The sequence below is a fragment of the Aquarana catesbeiana genome, linkage group LG08 (genome assembly GCF_042186555.1).
Source record: "Aquarana catesbeiana isolate 2022-GZ linkage group LG08, ASM4218655v1, whole genome shotgun sequence".
Taxonomy (NCBI): Eukaryota; Metazoa; Chordata; class Amphibia; order Anura; family Ranidae; genus Aquarana; species Aquarana catesbeiana.
Window position 1 is genome coordinate 244,627,009 of NC_133331.1, and position 14,702 is coordinate 244,641,710.

At 44.0% G+C, this 14,702-nt stretch overlaps 1 protein-coding gene across 5 annotated transcripts in view; it reads left to right on the forward strand.

Annotated features, from left to right (window-relative positions):
• The first annotated feature begins 212 nt into the window (after positions 1–212).
• Positions 213–14,702, forward strand: part of LOC141106305 (catenin delta-1-like) — a 403,119-nt gene continuing 388,629 nt past the window's right edge. For 4 of the 5 annotated variants that reach the window (XM_073596969.1, XM_073596970.1, XM_073596971.1 and 1 more), the window contains exon 1: positions 213–533. In XM_073596969.1, the coding sequence (XP_073453070.1) occupies positions 228–533 (306 nt within the window). In that variant the 5' untranslated portion in view covers positions 213–227. The remainder of the gene's footprint in view (positions 534–14,702) is intronic. The other variant, XM_073596974.1, reaches the window with a different exon arrangement.

Here is a 14,702-nt window from a genome sequence, read left to right on the forward strand (position 1 = left end):
GTTTGTCTCACATAGTGTTGAGACAAGGGTCAAGGGCTTTAAAATTGCTGCAGGTATGCATAAAGCATAAAGGTATGCTTTTTATTGCGCGTATAAGTGTACCCGTCTACACTCGGTGTTCACAAAACAACTGCATACACACTACTCCCTTCTAACAAGCTGAAACAACAACACTACACTAACTATAGCTCTGTAAAACGAGTGACTTGACAATTATTCTTCCTTATATGGTCTCTACCTATCATTCGCCTCCAAAATGTCTATTCTCCCCCCCCCCCCCCCTTCTACACGCCCGCAATCTCAGCAATGTGACGTGCATACCACCTCCCTCTTCCTCTCTTTGTACAAGGTACACACTGATTGGCTTCTCCTGGAATTTTTTCTTTTCGCGTAAGCTGAATGGCAGACGATTGGTGACGTCAGTAACAGGGCCTGGTAGGGCGGGTTCGGTTCAGGCGGCAGAATTGGGTTTTGTGTCTGCGGTGGACGTCACTGAATTCGGCTTGACGTCAGGAAGAGATCCAGACAACACCGTATGTAGAGCATGTCCTTTGTGTCTTTTGATGGGTTATTAGTTGAATAGTCATGTGTGGCAGCCGTGCAGGGTGTGTTGAGAGGCCCGTAGAAGTCAGTTGAAGGCAATGAATAGCCCGCCTGTAGGGTGGTGACATTTGGAAGCTGTGTAATTGGCCTGTTGATCTTCAATGTAACCCTCGTTATATGCACTGTTTTGTCAGGTCATGTATGTGTTTTGTGCTTAGATGTCGAGCGGTTACTTGCCTACAACAGACTTAGCTTGGTGTGGTGGGAAGTATGGGAACAGTCAAAATTGAAAGCCTATCTCAAGGCTTAAAGTAGAACTAAAAGCAAAACTTATTTTTTCTTCCCGTTTTGAATAGGACAAAAGAGAATTATACCACCTGTCAGTTTTAGTTTGGGGAAATGTCCCTTCTACTGCTGTTTGATGGCTAAAACAGGAAGTGAGAGGAAGTCCCTCCAAAGTTAGGGGATCTCTGGTTGTCACCAGAACTAGTGTCCCCTTTGGAAGGGTTTTCCTCCTATTCCTGTTTCGGTGACAAGCCAATTTTGGAATTTCCTTTCACTTTCACTCTTAGGAAAGTGTTGGAGGTAAACTGGTCCAAAGAGATGTTAAAGCGGATAGAGACTGCAATCAACAAGTTTTAATTCCACTCCATTCTATCAAAAAAAAAAAAAAATAGCCTTATAAAAAGAGAAGTTTGGGTTTAAAAAAAAAACAAACATTAAGGGCTCTTTCACACATGCGGACCATTCAGGTCCGCCTGTCAGTTTTTCACGCTCCATGTACCTTTTTGGATCGACGGATGTCAGCAGTGACATGTCTGCTGACATCCGATCCGTTCCATTAAATCCAGACGGATGGAAACCCTATTTTCTATCCATCTATCGGATGAAAACGGACAGGTGGATCCATTTTCATCTGATCCCCATAGAGGAGAGCGGGGCTCTGACAGGTCCAACTCTGCACAGTGAGCAGAGATGGACCTGTCATCCGCTGTCTCAGCAGGGATCAACGGATCGATCTCTACTGAGCAAGCGGAGTCTGTGGAAACGGACATGAATGTGTGAAAGGACCCTTATACTCACCCTGGTGAATACAGCATCGGTCTCCCGCTGGCTCTGAGAACTGAGCATTCAAAGACTGCTGATTGATTGGTTCTTCCCCGTGTTTTTTTTTTTTTTGCTCTGAGCAGAGAGCTGGTGATGATCAGTCAACGTTTTTTGCTTTGCCCCTCTAGCGCTCACTGGAGCTACTTGCTCAGGCTCTCAGCGGTACACTGAGAGGCTGATCCGGCTACTGGCCCAGGGATCAGGGTGGATCCCGACTGTAAAGTCAGGATTGCTCCAAAGCCTGTAACAGTTGAGTGACCTCAGCTGTCAGTGGACTTTAGTATGCTGTTGGCTGGAAATTGGTCACAGGAGTGCAGAACGAAGTAGGGCCAAAAAGCTTTGGCCCTACTTCTCATTTTTGCTTGGACTCCCGTTTTTATAGAGATTACCCATCACTTCCAGACCCATAGGCATAATAGGAAGTGAAAGGAGATCTCTCCAAAGTAAGGCTGCATTCACATCATGGCAGTGGATGAATGAGCATCGCCATTTATTGTTCAATTTCAACTTAACACTAGCTTTGTTTTAAAAAAAAAAAAAATTATAAAAATTGTACATGCTCATATGGCTGCCTTTGCAGCTTAGGATTATTTACTAAAACGGAAGCATGCAAAATCTGGTGCAAGTGTGCATGGTAGCCAATCAGCTTCTAACTTTAGCTTGTTCATTTAAGCTTTGACAATAAAACCTGGAAGTTGATTGGTTTCTAGGCAGAGCTGCACCATATTTTGCACTCTCCAGTTTTAGTAAATCAACCCCTGTGTTACTACGGACCCCTTTATTTTCAAACCTTCCGCTCTTTTTAAAGGGGCCTTGCGTTACATACTTGTGTTATGTTCTACTTGACCTCGGAACTCTGTGCTATTACTGACCCCTTGCACTGTTGGTGAGTGTTGTGGTAAAATGATGCCAGCATACATTTTATGGTTATGCAGTGGAAGCACAGCAACACTGCCACACATCAATGCAATTAAAAAAAAAAAAAGTCTAAAAAAGAAATCGACCACTGCAGAGCATGTGCCTGATGCACATCAGCTTGTGTACACCATAATACAATCATACCGTGGTTTGTGCACTTAACCGCCATTTCCGACTAGTCATTATAAGGAACTCCAACGATTCTCCTTGACATTTCACCATGAGGACTTAATAGGTTATTTTGCCTAAACGTTTTTTTTACCTTAATGCATGCCTTGCATTAAGGTAAAAAATGTTTAGCCACCAGGATCCCCCCTCCCCACCCCCTTTTTACTTACCTGAGCCCCCATTCTATCCAGCACTGTACTCGTCTGCAGCTCTTCTCCCCACTCACTTCCTGGATTCACTGGATTTGCTGAGGTATTGGGGAGCCATATGCACAGAGCAGGTAAGTATAAATCTGGGTGTTTTTTTTTTTTTTGTTTTGTTTTTGTTTTTTTGTTACAGGGCGGTCTATAACTGGGTGGCAGTATTCTCATTCCAGACATGGGTACTCTATATTTTGCACCCTACTTTGTGAGTAACCCCGAGGGGAATACTAGATATGGTGGAGACCAGGTGAAAGAGAGTCACAGCAAAACCTCAGGCAAACCTTTGCTCTGCTGAAGGCCCACATAACGCTCAACCTCAGAAAGACAATGCTTCCCCTGTACCCAGTTTTAATACTGGCCTCTGCATTGGATTCTTTCTCAAGTGTCCTGTACAAAAGCATATTTTCTGCAACAATGTCACAACTTCTCAGACCACTAATGGCTTTAATACAGTCATCACTGCTCAGGGCCCCAAAACGACAGACCTTTCATCCAGCCAGATCTCGATATCTCAATATGCATAGCCTTGAAGAGGTAGGCGTGGAAGGGAATGAAGACCTGGAGGCAGTGTTAGAGGAGGCTTTTGGAAGATTTCTCTCCTCTGGACATTTTTGTGCCTGTCAAGCAGCATACTTGCTATGTTGGATATGCTCATTTCTGCAGTGTGCAGATGCCTTGACATTACCACACCTGATTTTCTTACATCAAAATCTAAAAGAAAAGCATCTGAAACGCTCCTGGGTTACGTTTCTATGGTGTAAACTTTTTGAAAGGTGCTGCTGATGGGAAGCTTGATGCTTTAAAGCAGGGGTAGGCACCCTGGGGCCCTCCAGCTGTTGCAGGACTACCAGTCCCATCGCGCCTCAGAGTAGTTGTAACTGCTAGCCTTACAGTGCTTCATGGGAAATGTAGTTCCACAACAGCTGGAGGGCCCCAGGTTGCCAACCCCTGCTTTAAAGGATCTCTTTACTCTTACAGGCCCAGTTGTGCAGCTAGTTTACAGTGAGGGGAAACAATATTAGATCCCTTGCCGATTTTGTATGGTTGCCCACTGAAAAAGAAATGATCAGTCTATAATTTTAATGGTAGGTTTATTTTAACATTGAGACAGAATAACAACAAAAAAATCCAGAAAAAAACGCATTTCAAAAAAGATTTTATAAATCGATTTTACATTTTAATGAGTGAAATGGGTATTTGACCCCCTTTGCAAAACATGACTTCGTACTTGGTGGCAAAACCCTTGTTGGCAACCAGTGGTCAGACCATTCTTGTAGTTGGTCACCAGGTTTGCACACATCTCAGGAGGGATTTTGTCCCACTCCTCTTTGCAGATCCAAGTCATTAAGGTTTCGAGGCTGACGTTTGATAACTTGAACCTACAGCTCCCTCCACATATTTCTATGGGATTAAGCTCTGGAGACTAGCCAGGCCACTCCAGAACCTTAATGTGCTTTTTCTTGAGCTTTCCCTTTGTTGCCTTGGCCGTGTGTTTTGGGTCATTGTTATGCTGAAATACCCATCCACGACCCATTTACAATGCCCTGGCTTAGGGAAGGAGGTTCCACCACCAATGAGAGTAAAAACAAGTTTATTGATACATATAAAAAAGATCAATCACAGATGTGGTGATCTGATAAAATCCAAACAAAAACAAATTATGGAATCAATGCAAGCATACAAAGTATATATCGTGTTACTCTCCATGGTCCGAAACCACTCTTCGGTACCTATGCATTTCAAATTCAAGCTTTTCGTCAGGGGTTCTTATTAGGAGAATGTATATTCAAATACTTGTCAAAGTAGGATATAGTAAATTGTGCAATGCTTGGCTGAATTGTTCTAGCAGAAATTACAAGCGTCACTGCAAAGGATGGCGTCAAATGGAGATCTCCGACACTACCTCCAAGCCAAAACTAGGTATCCCACGGAGGTCCCCAAAGGCTGGTGGCAGACCATAAATGTGTCAGAGTCAGAGTGCCATCCTTCCTGGCAGTGCTGGTAAACCTGTATAGAAGACACTTGAGAGCCAGAAATCTTGCTGATTGATGGGGGATCAAATACCTATTTCACTAATTAAAATGCAAATCAATGTATAACTTTTTTTTAAATGCGTTTTTTTTTTTGTTTGGTTTTTTTTTTCTGGATCTTTTTGTTATTCTGTCTCACTGTTAAAATAAAACCTACCATTAAAATTTAAAAAAGACTGATCATTTCTTTTTCAGTGGACAAACGTACAGGTTCAGAATCAAGAAAAACTTACCTTAGAACGAAGCTGTTGCAGCGGTCCCCGTATACCGCTGGGATGGGCGACATGTCTCTGGAATGTTACTTCCAGGGTTCGCTGGCTCTGGTCAATCACAGCGCCGGAAGCATGTGCGCGGGAGCCGCCGGTAAAGGCACAGCAGCTGAAGAAACGGCACATACGAGCCATTTCTTCAGTGCGCATGTGCCAATGACGTCGGCACATGCGTATACAGTAAATATCTCCTAAACTGCACATTTAGGAGAAATTCACGGTACCTACATGTAAGCCTTAATATAGGCTTACCTGTAGGCAAAAGTGGTTGTAAAGGATTTACAACCACTTTAAGGCTAAAAGCCAGGACAGCTGAAGCTGCCTGTTAAAGATGCTTTACATGCATGCCCTTGAAGGTGGAAATCCCCCTTCTTCTTTTTTTTTTTTTTCTTTTCTTTTCTTTTGATGAGGCACTTGACAAATTAATTAAATGGGAAGGTTTTACATCTTTTATAGTGGAAGATTCCAAGACTCCCCTACTTTGAAGCCTCTACCTCTTCAAGAAGCAGAGCACCCATTTGCTCTACTAAGACCACAAAGCCTACCAAGTCTTTCCCAGATACCTCTTCCCAGTGAAAAGGCACTATAACTCCTAGAGTGGGTGGACATCTATTGCAAATTGCCTCTCTGCGTCACAGACAATCCCAAACCTGTGATTTCAAAGATGTACAAATTAGAGTTCAGAACTCCTACCCCTTCACTGCTCTCAGACCATCCACAAGCTGCCCAAGGACAATCAAATTTGCAGCATTCCCTGAACCATCTCTTGTTCTAGGGAGCAGGTGTGCCAGTACCTCCATAAGATGCGTTCACATCTGTTCACATACCAAAGCCCAATGGGTGGGTATTTGTCCTATTCTAGACCAAAAAAGAAAACCCTCAACAAATTCCTTAAAATTCCAAAATTTCAGATGGAATCCAAAAGGTTGGTTATTGCCTTTCTGAGACTGGGGAATACCTGGCATCTGCAGATCTCCAAGAGGTTTATTTGCATGTTCCTGTTTAGCCACCTCAGCTTTGCAATCCTGCACTGCCTTTTAGCCTATTTTCTGCTCCATTAGTATTCAAGTCTTGGCAAGTCTTCTTGCCCTTCTCAGGGCATCCAGGTCACAGGTTGTCCAGACGACCTTCTCCTGAAGGACTCCTCTCCCTCCCAGCTATCTGCAAATTTCCACAGGACAATCCCAGGTGCTTCAGGTCTTCAGTTGAGATTAATCAGTTTTCAAAAATCTGCCTTCTTTTCACCTGGCATACTGGGGTCTGATCCTGGATAAATCCCATGCAAAAGTTTTTCTTCTTGAGAAGAAAATTCTCTCTCACGCTCGGGAATTTAAAGTCATAGAACCACCCTTTGGTTTGGTTCTCCATAAAGGGTCTAGGTCTCCTGGTAGCTTCCTTGGAGGCTGTTACATTCATTCAATTCCATTCAAGGCTGCTCCAGCACAACAAGCTGGAACAAGCATGCTTTTCTCGACCCATGCTCACATACAGCCAAGCAAGTAACTCTCTAATTTGGTGGCTCTCCATCCCATCCTTAAAAATAGGGAAGTTTGTCTTTCCTTATCCTTGGAAAGCAATAACAACATATGCCAGTCTTTTAGGTTGGGGAAAAGAGTTCTCATGCCTTCATCAGTGGAAGCTAAGTTCCAAATCAACATTTTTGAACTTAGAGCAATCAAAACGGCTATACAACTCCTGACCCCCCCCCCCCCAGGGACTCCTTATCAGGGTGCGAATTGGACAATGCCACAGCCATGGCCTAAGGCACTAACAACTAAGGGGGCACCAATAGTCATGCAATCTTATGGCTTCCTGCACACTGATCTGATGGGGAAAAAAAAAAAAACACTTGGCAGAAAAAAAAATGCTCATATAGATCATTTTTGTACACCTGTTTAGGAGTGTTTAGAGTTTTTTTCTGCCAGAGAACTTCAATCAAAAACGCAAACCAGGAGGGTTTTTTTCTGACTCTAAATGTTGAACTTAAAATATGCCTCTAAACGTCCTAATGTGCATGGACACATAGAATAACATTGAGCTTCTTCTACAGACAAAACACGAAACTCCTGAAGAAGCTGCCTTTTTTAAGCCAGTGTGCGTGGACCCTTAAGGGAGCAAGCCAGTTCATCTCATCAACAGAAGCTCACTGTCCAGTGATCTCTGCAGTCCACATCCCAGGACTCACAACCTCAGCCATCACTGCCTGGATCAAGGGGAAAGGGCCCTTCACTCTGCCATTTTCAACCTGATATGTCAGAAATGGGGGATCTCAGGTTTTGAATCTGGGGTCCAGACTATCCACAACAAACAATACCTGTTTGTGGGCAGGTTCAAAGATCTAACACTGACATTAAATGTCTTAAAAATCTGCTTGTCCCAGTTCAGGCTAATCTCTCCAGTGCATACTCTACCTTGTCTGCTGCACAAAATATAACAAGTGAACAAGCTAGTGTGTGTGTTGGGTTTTTTTTTTTTTTTTTGCACCAAACTGGCCCAGAAGAACCTGGTACACAGGTCTATTCAGACTACTGGTAGACAACCCCTGGCCTCTTTCCATAAGGCCAGACCTGCTGTCCCAGGGACCTCTGTTCCATCTTGCTTCTCAACCACTAACTTTAGCTGGGCTGTTGAAGCCAATATCTTAACAGACAGAGGGATCTCTTAGTCTGTCATCCCTACCTTGCTGAAAGCAAGAAAATCCATTTCCAGGAAGATCTGTTATCCTACTTGGAAATCCTCCTTTGCCTGGTGTGAACAGGGGAGCTTTAATCCTAAAGAATTCTCCATAAATTGCATTCTGGCCTTCCACCAATCTGGACTTGGCCTTAAAGTGGATGTAAACCCAATGTCATCATTTCTAAACTACTGCCATAGGGGTTATCTATAAGGATATACATGCCTCCCGCATGTATCTTTACCTGTCAAATGTCTCCCCTGTCTGTTATGAGACCCGAAAAAATGGAGATTCTGTGGGTGGGTCTGTTGTCTGGAGCTCGGTGGGTGGAGTCGTGATGTCAGTAGACTCCCTGCCCACCTCTACACTCCCCTTGTCAATATGCATTTTCTCCTGTGTATTTCTTACACTGAACTTCTGCTATGATCTCTAACATCCAGTGAAAAGACAGGAAAGTAACCACATGACTTCAGCATGCCAAATCATGCTGAGGTGTGGAACAGCCAATCCTTGCAGAGCTGCTAACAAAAGGAGTGGGGTGGGAATTAAAAAATAATGCATGTCTTAGGCTAGTGCACAAGATATGTAAATCACCTGTCACTCACAGCAAGGGGGAGGATTTGACAGTTTTTCGGGAGTGAGCCTGCACGGGTGCCCTAGGGGAAAGCAGCTTTTTGTGGTGGCCCCAATAAAGAGGAGGGGTCTGGAGCATCGGCGGGGGACCGCAGAAGAGGAGAACTGGGACTATGTGTTTAACGATTGCACAGAGAAGGTAAGTATAGGCTTGCTTGTTAACTTTTTTTAAAATAAAAATATTTCTTGGATCAGGCCTCCCTTGCAGCACCCTGTTCCTTCTTGGGACCTCAACTTCCCTGCCAAAACTTTCCTTTGAACCCATCAGAAATATCCCCTTAGCTGACCTCTTCCACAAGTTGATTTATATATTTGTGCCCTACTTCAAATTGCTCTTCATTGCATGGATGTTGTCAGAGCCATCAGTCTACCTCAAAAGAACCGTTTCTGTCAGGAAGGAGGACTCCCTATTTGTCCTGGCCTTAGAACCGCCCAAGGGACACCCTGCTTCCAAATCAACCATTGTTCACTGGATCAAGTATTGATCACTAAAGCTTACCTTTTTAAAGCCTAGTACACACTAGTATTTTTTTTCCGTTCAACCCATCAGTTCTAAATGAAAAAAAAACTGACCGCTCAGGAGGAGCTGCTGTACGAACTATCCAACATTAATACAGCAATTTCCCCTGCTGCTCTATTGTGTTCTGACAGAGGGATGCCCCCCGCCAAAACCCTCTGGTCAGCGTCTCGGCCATTGGCTGAGAGCGAATATCCGGAGCTGATCGGCGGACCCTTTTTGGTCATGCCCCTTCGACAGAAGCTGGCCTGACTCCGGTACACGTGGGCCAAATGGTGGCCCGTTTCTGTTGAACCGCCCAATGCCGCCCAACATTAGGCCTGTATGTACTAGGCTTAAAGGTCAAAACTCCTGTGCTTTTATGCGCCCACTCCGCCAGAACAGTGGGTGTTTTCTGAGTTTTCCGCCATGATGCCTCTGTAAGGCTGCTATCTAGTCGTCTTTTTATACCTTTTCAAAGTTTTACAAGGTATATGTCCAATCTTCTGTGGATGCAGTTTATAACTCTCAAGGTTATTGCAGTGGCACTGTAATTTGGGTCTATTGATCCATGGTAGTTGTTGGGCCTGTTGATACAGTTCTGTTTGGCTAGCTCTTGCCTACCCCTCTTACTGCTTGGGGGCATCTGAATAATCGGCCTGCACCCTATTCTGTATTCCATGCAATAGCTTTTGTCCCCCTGTGTGGGTGAACCTGTTGCTATATTACCTCCCTTTAAAACTCAAATATTGCACAGAAAACTCTTGACAGTGTCCAATCACTTGACGTTACAAGCCTACTGTATAACCCAGGGCCTATAACTACTTTTGTCCTTGTCCTGTACTGTACTCCAAGATATGAAATTTTTGGCTTATCCAAATTCCCCCTTCTTCCTTCTCTTTTTTTTTTTTTATTTATTTATTTTTTTTCTTGCCATAAAATCCTTTTCTTGGAGTTTATTGGCAGACACGGGTCCCATCTCTTTCCTTATTTTCCACTCCTACTATTCCTAGTTACAAAACTAAAGCATGATGGGAGTGGATGGGGTTATGTTGGGCTGTCCTATTACTTTATTTGCCATTGTCTAATCTGAGAGTAGCTGCAAAATCCTGTTTTTCTTACACCCTCTAGTTATTTCATTCATTTAAATTTTAGAGTTCAGTTGGGCTCTTTCTTAATCAGATTATGTACTGTCAACAACTGATTTAATTGTTTGAGCTAAATCTTGGCTTAATTGATATTATTAGGGATGTCCCGATACCACTTTTTTAAGACCGAGTACAAGTACCGATACTTTTTTCAAGTACTCGCCGATACCAATACTTTTATTTTTAATGTCACGTGGCAGTGTTTTTTGTTTTTGTTTTTTGCTTTTTTTTTTTTTTCTTTTTCTTTTTTCTTTTAGGGGTGTGTGTGTGTGTGTGTGTGTGTGTGTGTGTGTGTGTGTTTTGTTTTTGTTGTTTTTTTATATCAGCCCCTGATATCTCCCCCTTGAGACCGAGGATAAAGATTCCCCGTCCCTTTCTCTGCAGCCTCAGCTGCACTGAAAATGAATGGAGAGATAACAGCGGCTCCTCTCCATTCATAAACTGAGACATCGTAATCACAGGAGATTACAATGTTTCACTTATGTGAATGGACAGAGTCAGCTGACTCTGTCCATAGACAAAGGAAGGAGGAGGACATGGAGGGGGACAGCTGAACGGAGGGGGCATGGAGCATGCGGTGACAGTCAGCGGTAATCGCGTGTGGAGGAGTTACAAGCACCGATCACCGCTGTATAGATTTCACTAAAGCAGCTGAAAGCCGCTGGGGGAGAAGCTTGTAACTCCCCCACGCACCGATCACTGCTGACTCTCAAGGTATCGGGGGAAGCATCGGGAGCATTTGCCCGAGTACCAGTACTTGGGCAAATGCTCGGTATTGGTTGCAGATACCGATACTAGTATCGGTATCGGGACAACCCTATTAATTATGCATAGCTTTAGTGTTAATTTGTCGTGTGGTGTGGGTTTTTTTTTTTTTTTTTCATTCAAAATTTTTACACTCGATTAATAATTTCACTCAAACATTCATGCACAAGTTCTGCCAGATGCTGGACCACTGGCTAATAGATGCATTTAAACTTGTTCCCTTGTTCCTGGTTAAGATGTTCTACTACAGAAGCTGGAGGATAACATGTCAACAATGAAGGTCCGGGGCTCACAACAAGACCAACCTTGTTAAAATAGTTAGTTTTCTTCAAGATATATATATATATATATATATATATATATATATATATATATATATATATATATATATATATATATATATATATATATATATATATATATATAAAAAAATTTTTTTTTTTTTTTTTCCCCTGTATCGGTGTCCCATTTCAGAGACTATACCGTCACTTAGCCAAACGGGAAGTGAAATTAAATCCCCAGTTGTCTTCCAGGACAGCCCTTGAGAGATGGAGTCCCACCTATCGACACTGGAAACATTGCCACAGTTCAAAAGGAGGTCCCTGCTCAGTCATTTGTGTTTCCTCCGTCGAAAGAACATGTTCCCAGGAACCAGGAGAAGTCTTCATCTTCCTAAGGGAGTAGGAGACCACATAGGAGGACTGGGTCCTATCCATCAGCTCCAATGAAGTTCCTACCTTATCCTATTCAGGGCTCGGGTACCGTCCAGCATGTTAAGGAGCAGACCCGTTACCCCCCCACTCCTTCCAGTGCTGAGGTGTGCCAGAGACAGGGTGAGGCAGGTTCCCCCAGGAGCATTCTTGGTGGATTCATCCATCCTAGCTCTTTGCTGCAGTTGCGTTGGGGGCCAGAGACGGCGTTTGCGTAATTTCCGGTGGAACCGCGTCATAACTGCGCCGAGACTTCCGGTTCCGGGTCTCCGGAGGCGCAAGGAGGAAGTGGAAAGCCCAGGCTGGGCCTACTATTCCCGACCAGCATCCAGCAATACCAGACTAGCGGTGGGATCTGGAGCAAGACGGGGGGGGGGGAGGGGGAACCATGGAGTCTAATCCCCAGGACGCTCCGGCGGATGCAGGCACCAGCCAAAACCAGGTAGACTGCTCAGCAAGCCCTGTACTGTGGTTTTTCATGTGGGTAGTTGTAAGGCTGGGACCTGTAGTACCCCATGGTGGTGGATACCTCACTGTCCTGGGTATATGCAGTTTGGTGGTTGCAGCACGGGTGTTTTTAAAGAGTTTAAAGGTTTTTGATGCTGAGTTCATCTATTTTTTTTTTTTTTTTTTTTTTATTTTCAGGCTAAGGAGGCTCCAAGGGAGGACAAGTCAGGCCGCAAAAAGTGCCCTAATTGTGGAAACAAGTTATCCTCAGGCTCTAACAAAGCTTTATGCAGACAGTATATTGCAGGTTTGCTTAAAACAGAGGCAGAGTCTCCCTTGGCTAAATTCCTTAGATCCTTTAAAGATGAGATGGCATCAACCTTTAAATCTCTTGGAGTTAATCGCAGATGTAAACAGGTCTGCTTCCACCAGTAGAGCAGCTGTGATTCCCCCTTCACCAGGCCTTACAATACCCAGCTTCGGCGAGCCCTGTACAGTCAGGGAGCATAGCCCCGCATTAGTTAGCCCTGTATCCTCTGACGCAGACTCAGACCAGGGTGAGGATAAGGCTGTAGCTAACAAAGCCGCAAAATATAAGCTGTCTCTTGAGGAAGTAGATGAGCTGTTGAGCGCTATTTATGATACGCTGGAAATTGATGAGGAAGAAGTTCAATTGTCCAGACATATGTATGAGGCCTTGAGGAAAAAGAAGGCAAAAGTATTCCCTATACATAACGTGCTTTCTGACCTTGTCCGTAAGGAGTGGGCCGAACCGGATAAGAAAGTCTTCTTTCCAAATTCCCTTACAAGAAGATTCCCCTTTGACGCGAGCCCAGAGGCGGTCTGGAATAAAAATCCAAAACTAGACGCCCCTTCTGACCTTGCTTTCGAGGATATGGGTCATTTAAAGGACCCAAGGACCCAATCAACAGGAGAACAGACGTAGTCTTAAAAAGGACCTGGGATGCTTCTATGGCAGGCCTGAAACCAGCTCTAGCCACTTCTTGTGTGGCTAGAAATCTGGAGTTCTGGTTATCACAACTACAAGGACACCTAAAAGCAGGCACTCCTAGGGGGGAGCTCTTAAAAACCTTCCCTATGCTTTTCAAGGCAACAAGTTTCCTTTCTGATGCGGCTACTGATTCCGTAAAATTTATGGCTAAGACTGTGGCGCTTTCTATCGCAGCCAGGAGATCAGTCTGGATGAAAACTTGGGGGGGGAGACATGGCATCCAAAACACACCTGTGCAGTGTCCCTTTTACAGGAATCTTAGTCTTCGGCCCTGAATTAGATACCGCCTTAGAAAGAAGGGGGGATAAGAAGAAAACTTTTCCCACTAAAGCAAAACTTTCAAAGTTTTTTTCGTCCCTCAAAAGAACCCTCAAAAACAGAGGAGTTCAAACCCAAAAAGCACTGGACAGGGCAAAAAGGGAAAGGAAAAGGGGGTATACTTTTTAACCGCCCCAGTCAGAACCCCAAACCCCAGTGACATCAGGGTCCCTGTGGGAGGAAGATTAAACAATTTTCTCCCGCAGTGGGAAAAGATAACCTCGACTGAGTTTGTTTTAAACATAATAAAAAGAGGTTATGCGCTGGAATTTCACAGCGATCCACCCTCTAAGTTTCTTGTGACAAAACTTCCAAGACACTCAGAAAAGGTCAGGGCCTTACCATTACTAATAGGGAAGATGGTGGATCAAGAGGTTTTGACACCAGTCCCTATTCAGGAACAGCGGGACGGTTTTTACTCGCACATCTTTGTGGTGAAAAAAACATCAGGGAAGTTCAGACTAATCATGAACCTCTGACCCCCTGAACCTCTCCATCCGATACAAAAGATTTCGGATGGAGTCAATTTACTCATTACGGAATCTTCTCCAAAAGAGGTGTTTATGGCTACCCTGGATTTAAGGGATGCCTATCTGCATACCCCGATAAGGAAGAAATGCCAGCAATTTCTTCGGATAGCGATTCAGATAGACACCAAGATTTATCCCTTTCAGTGCAGAGCACTTCTCTTCGGACTGTCGTCCTCCCCGAGAATTTTTACCAAGGTCCTTGGGGAGGCATTAGTTCCTTTTTAAGACTTCAGTCAGTCTCGATCATTCCGTATCTAGATGACTTGCTCCTCATGTCCCACTCGGAGAAACAACTTTGTCAGGACTTAGAGTTAACACAACTTAGCCTGAATCAATTGGGGTGGATAATTAGTTTGGAAAAGTCCAAAATTACCCCAACACAGAATATTCTGTATTTGGGCTACAAGATCCTGTACGTAGCTCAAAGGATAGTCTTGCCGGAAGAAAAGATATTGAATCTGAGGCAGAGAATGTCCTTTCTTCAAACCAGCTCCAAATGTACAGTGAGAGAGGTGATGTCAGTATTAGAACTTATGACAGCAGCAATTCCGGCCGTACAATGGGCTAGGTTCCACCAAAGAGACCTTCAGAGGTTTGTGTTGGAACTGTTAAAAGACAAGGATCTGGAAGAAGATGTATAGATCCCCACCAAAGTAAAACGCTCCCTCTGGTGGAAGGACACAGAGAATTTAAACAAAGGGGTACTCTGGGTCTTGCCTATCACATCCACA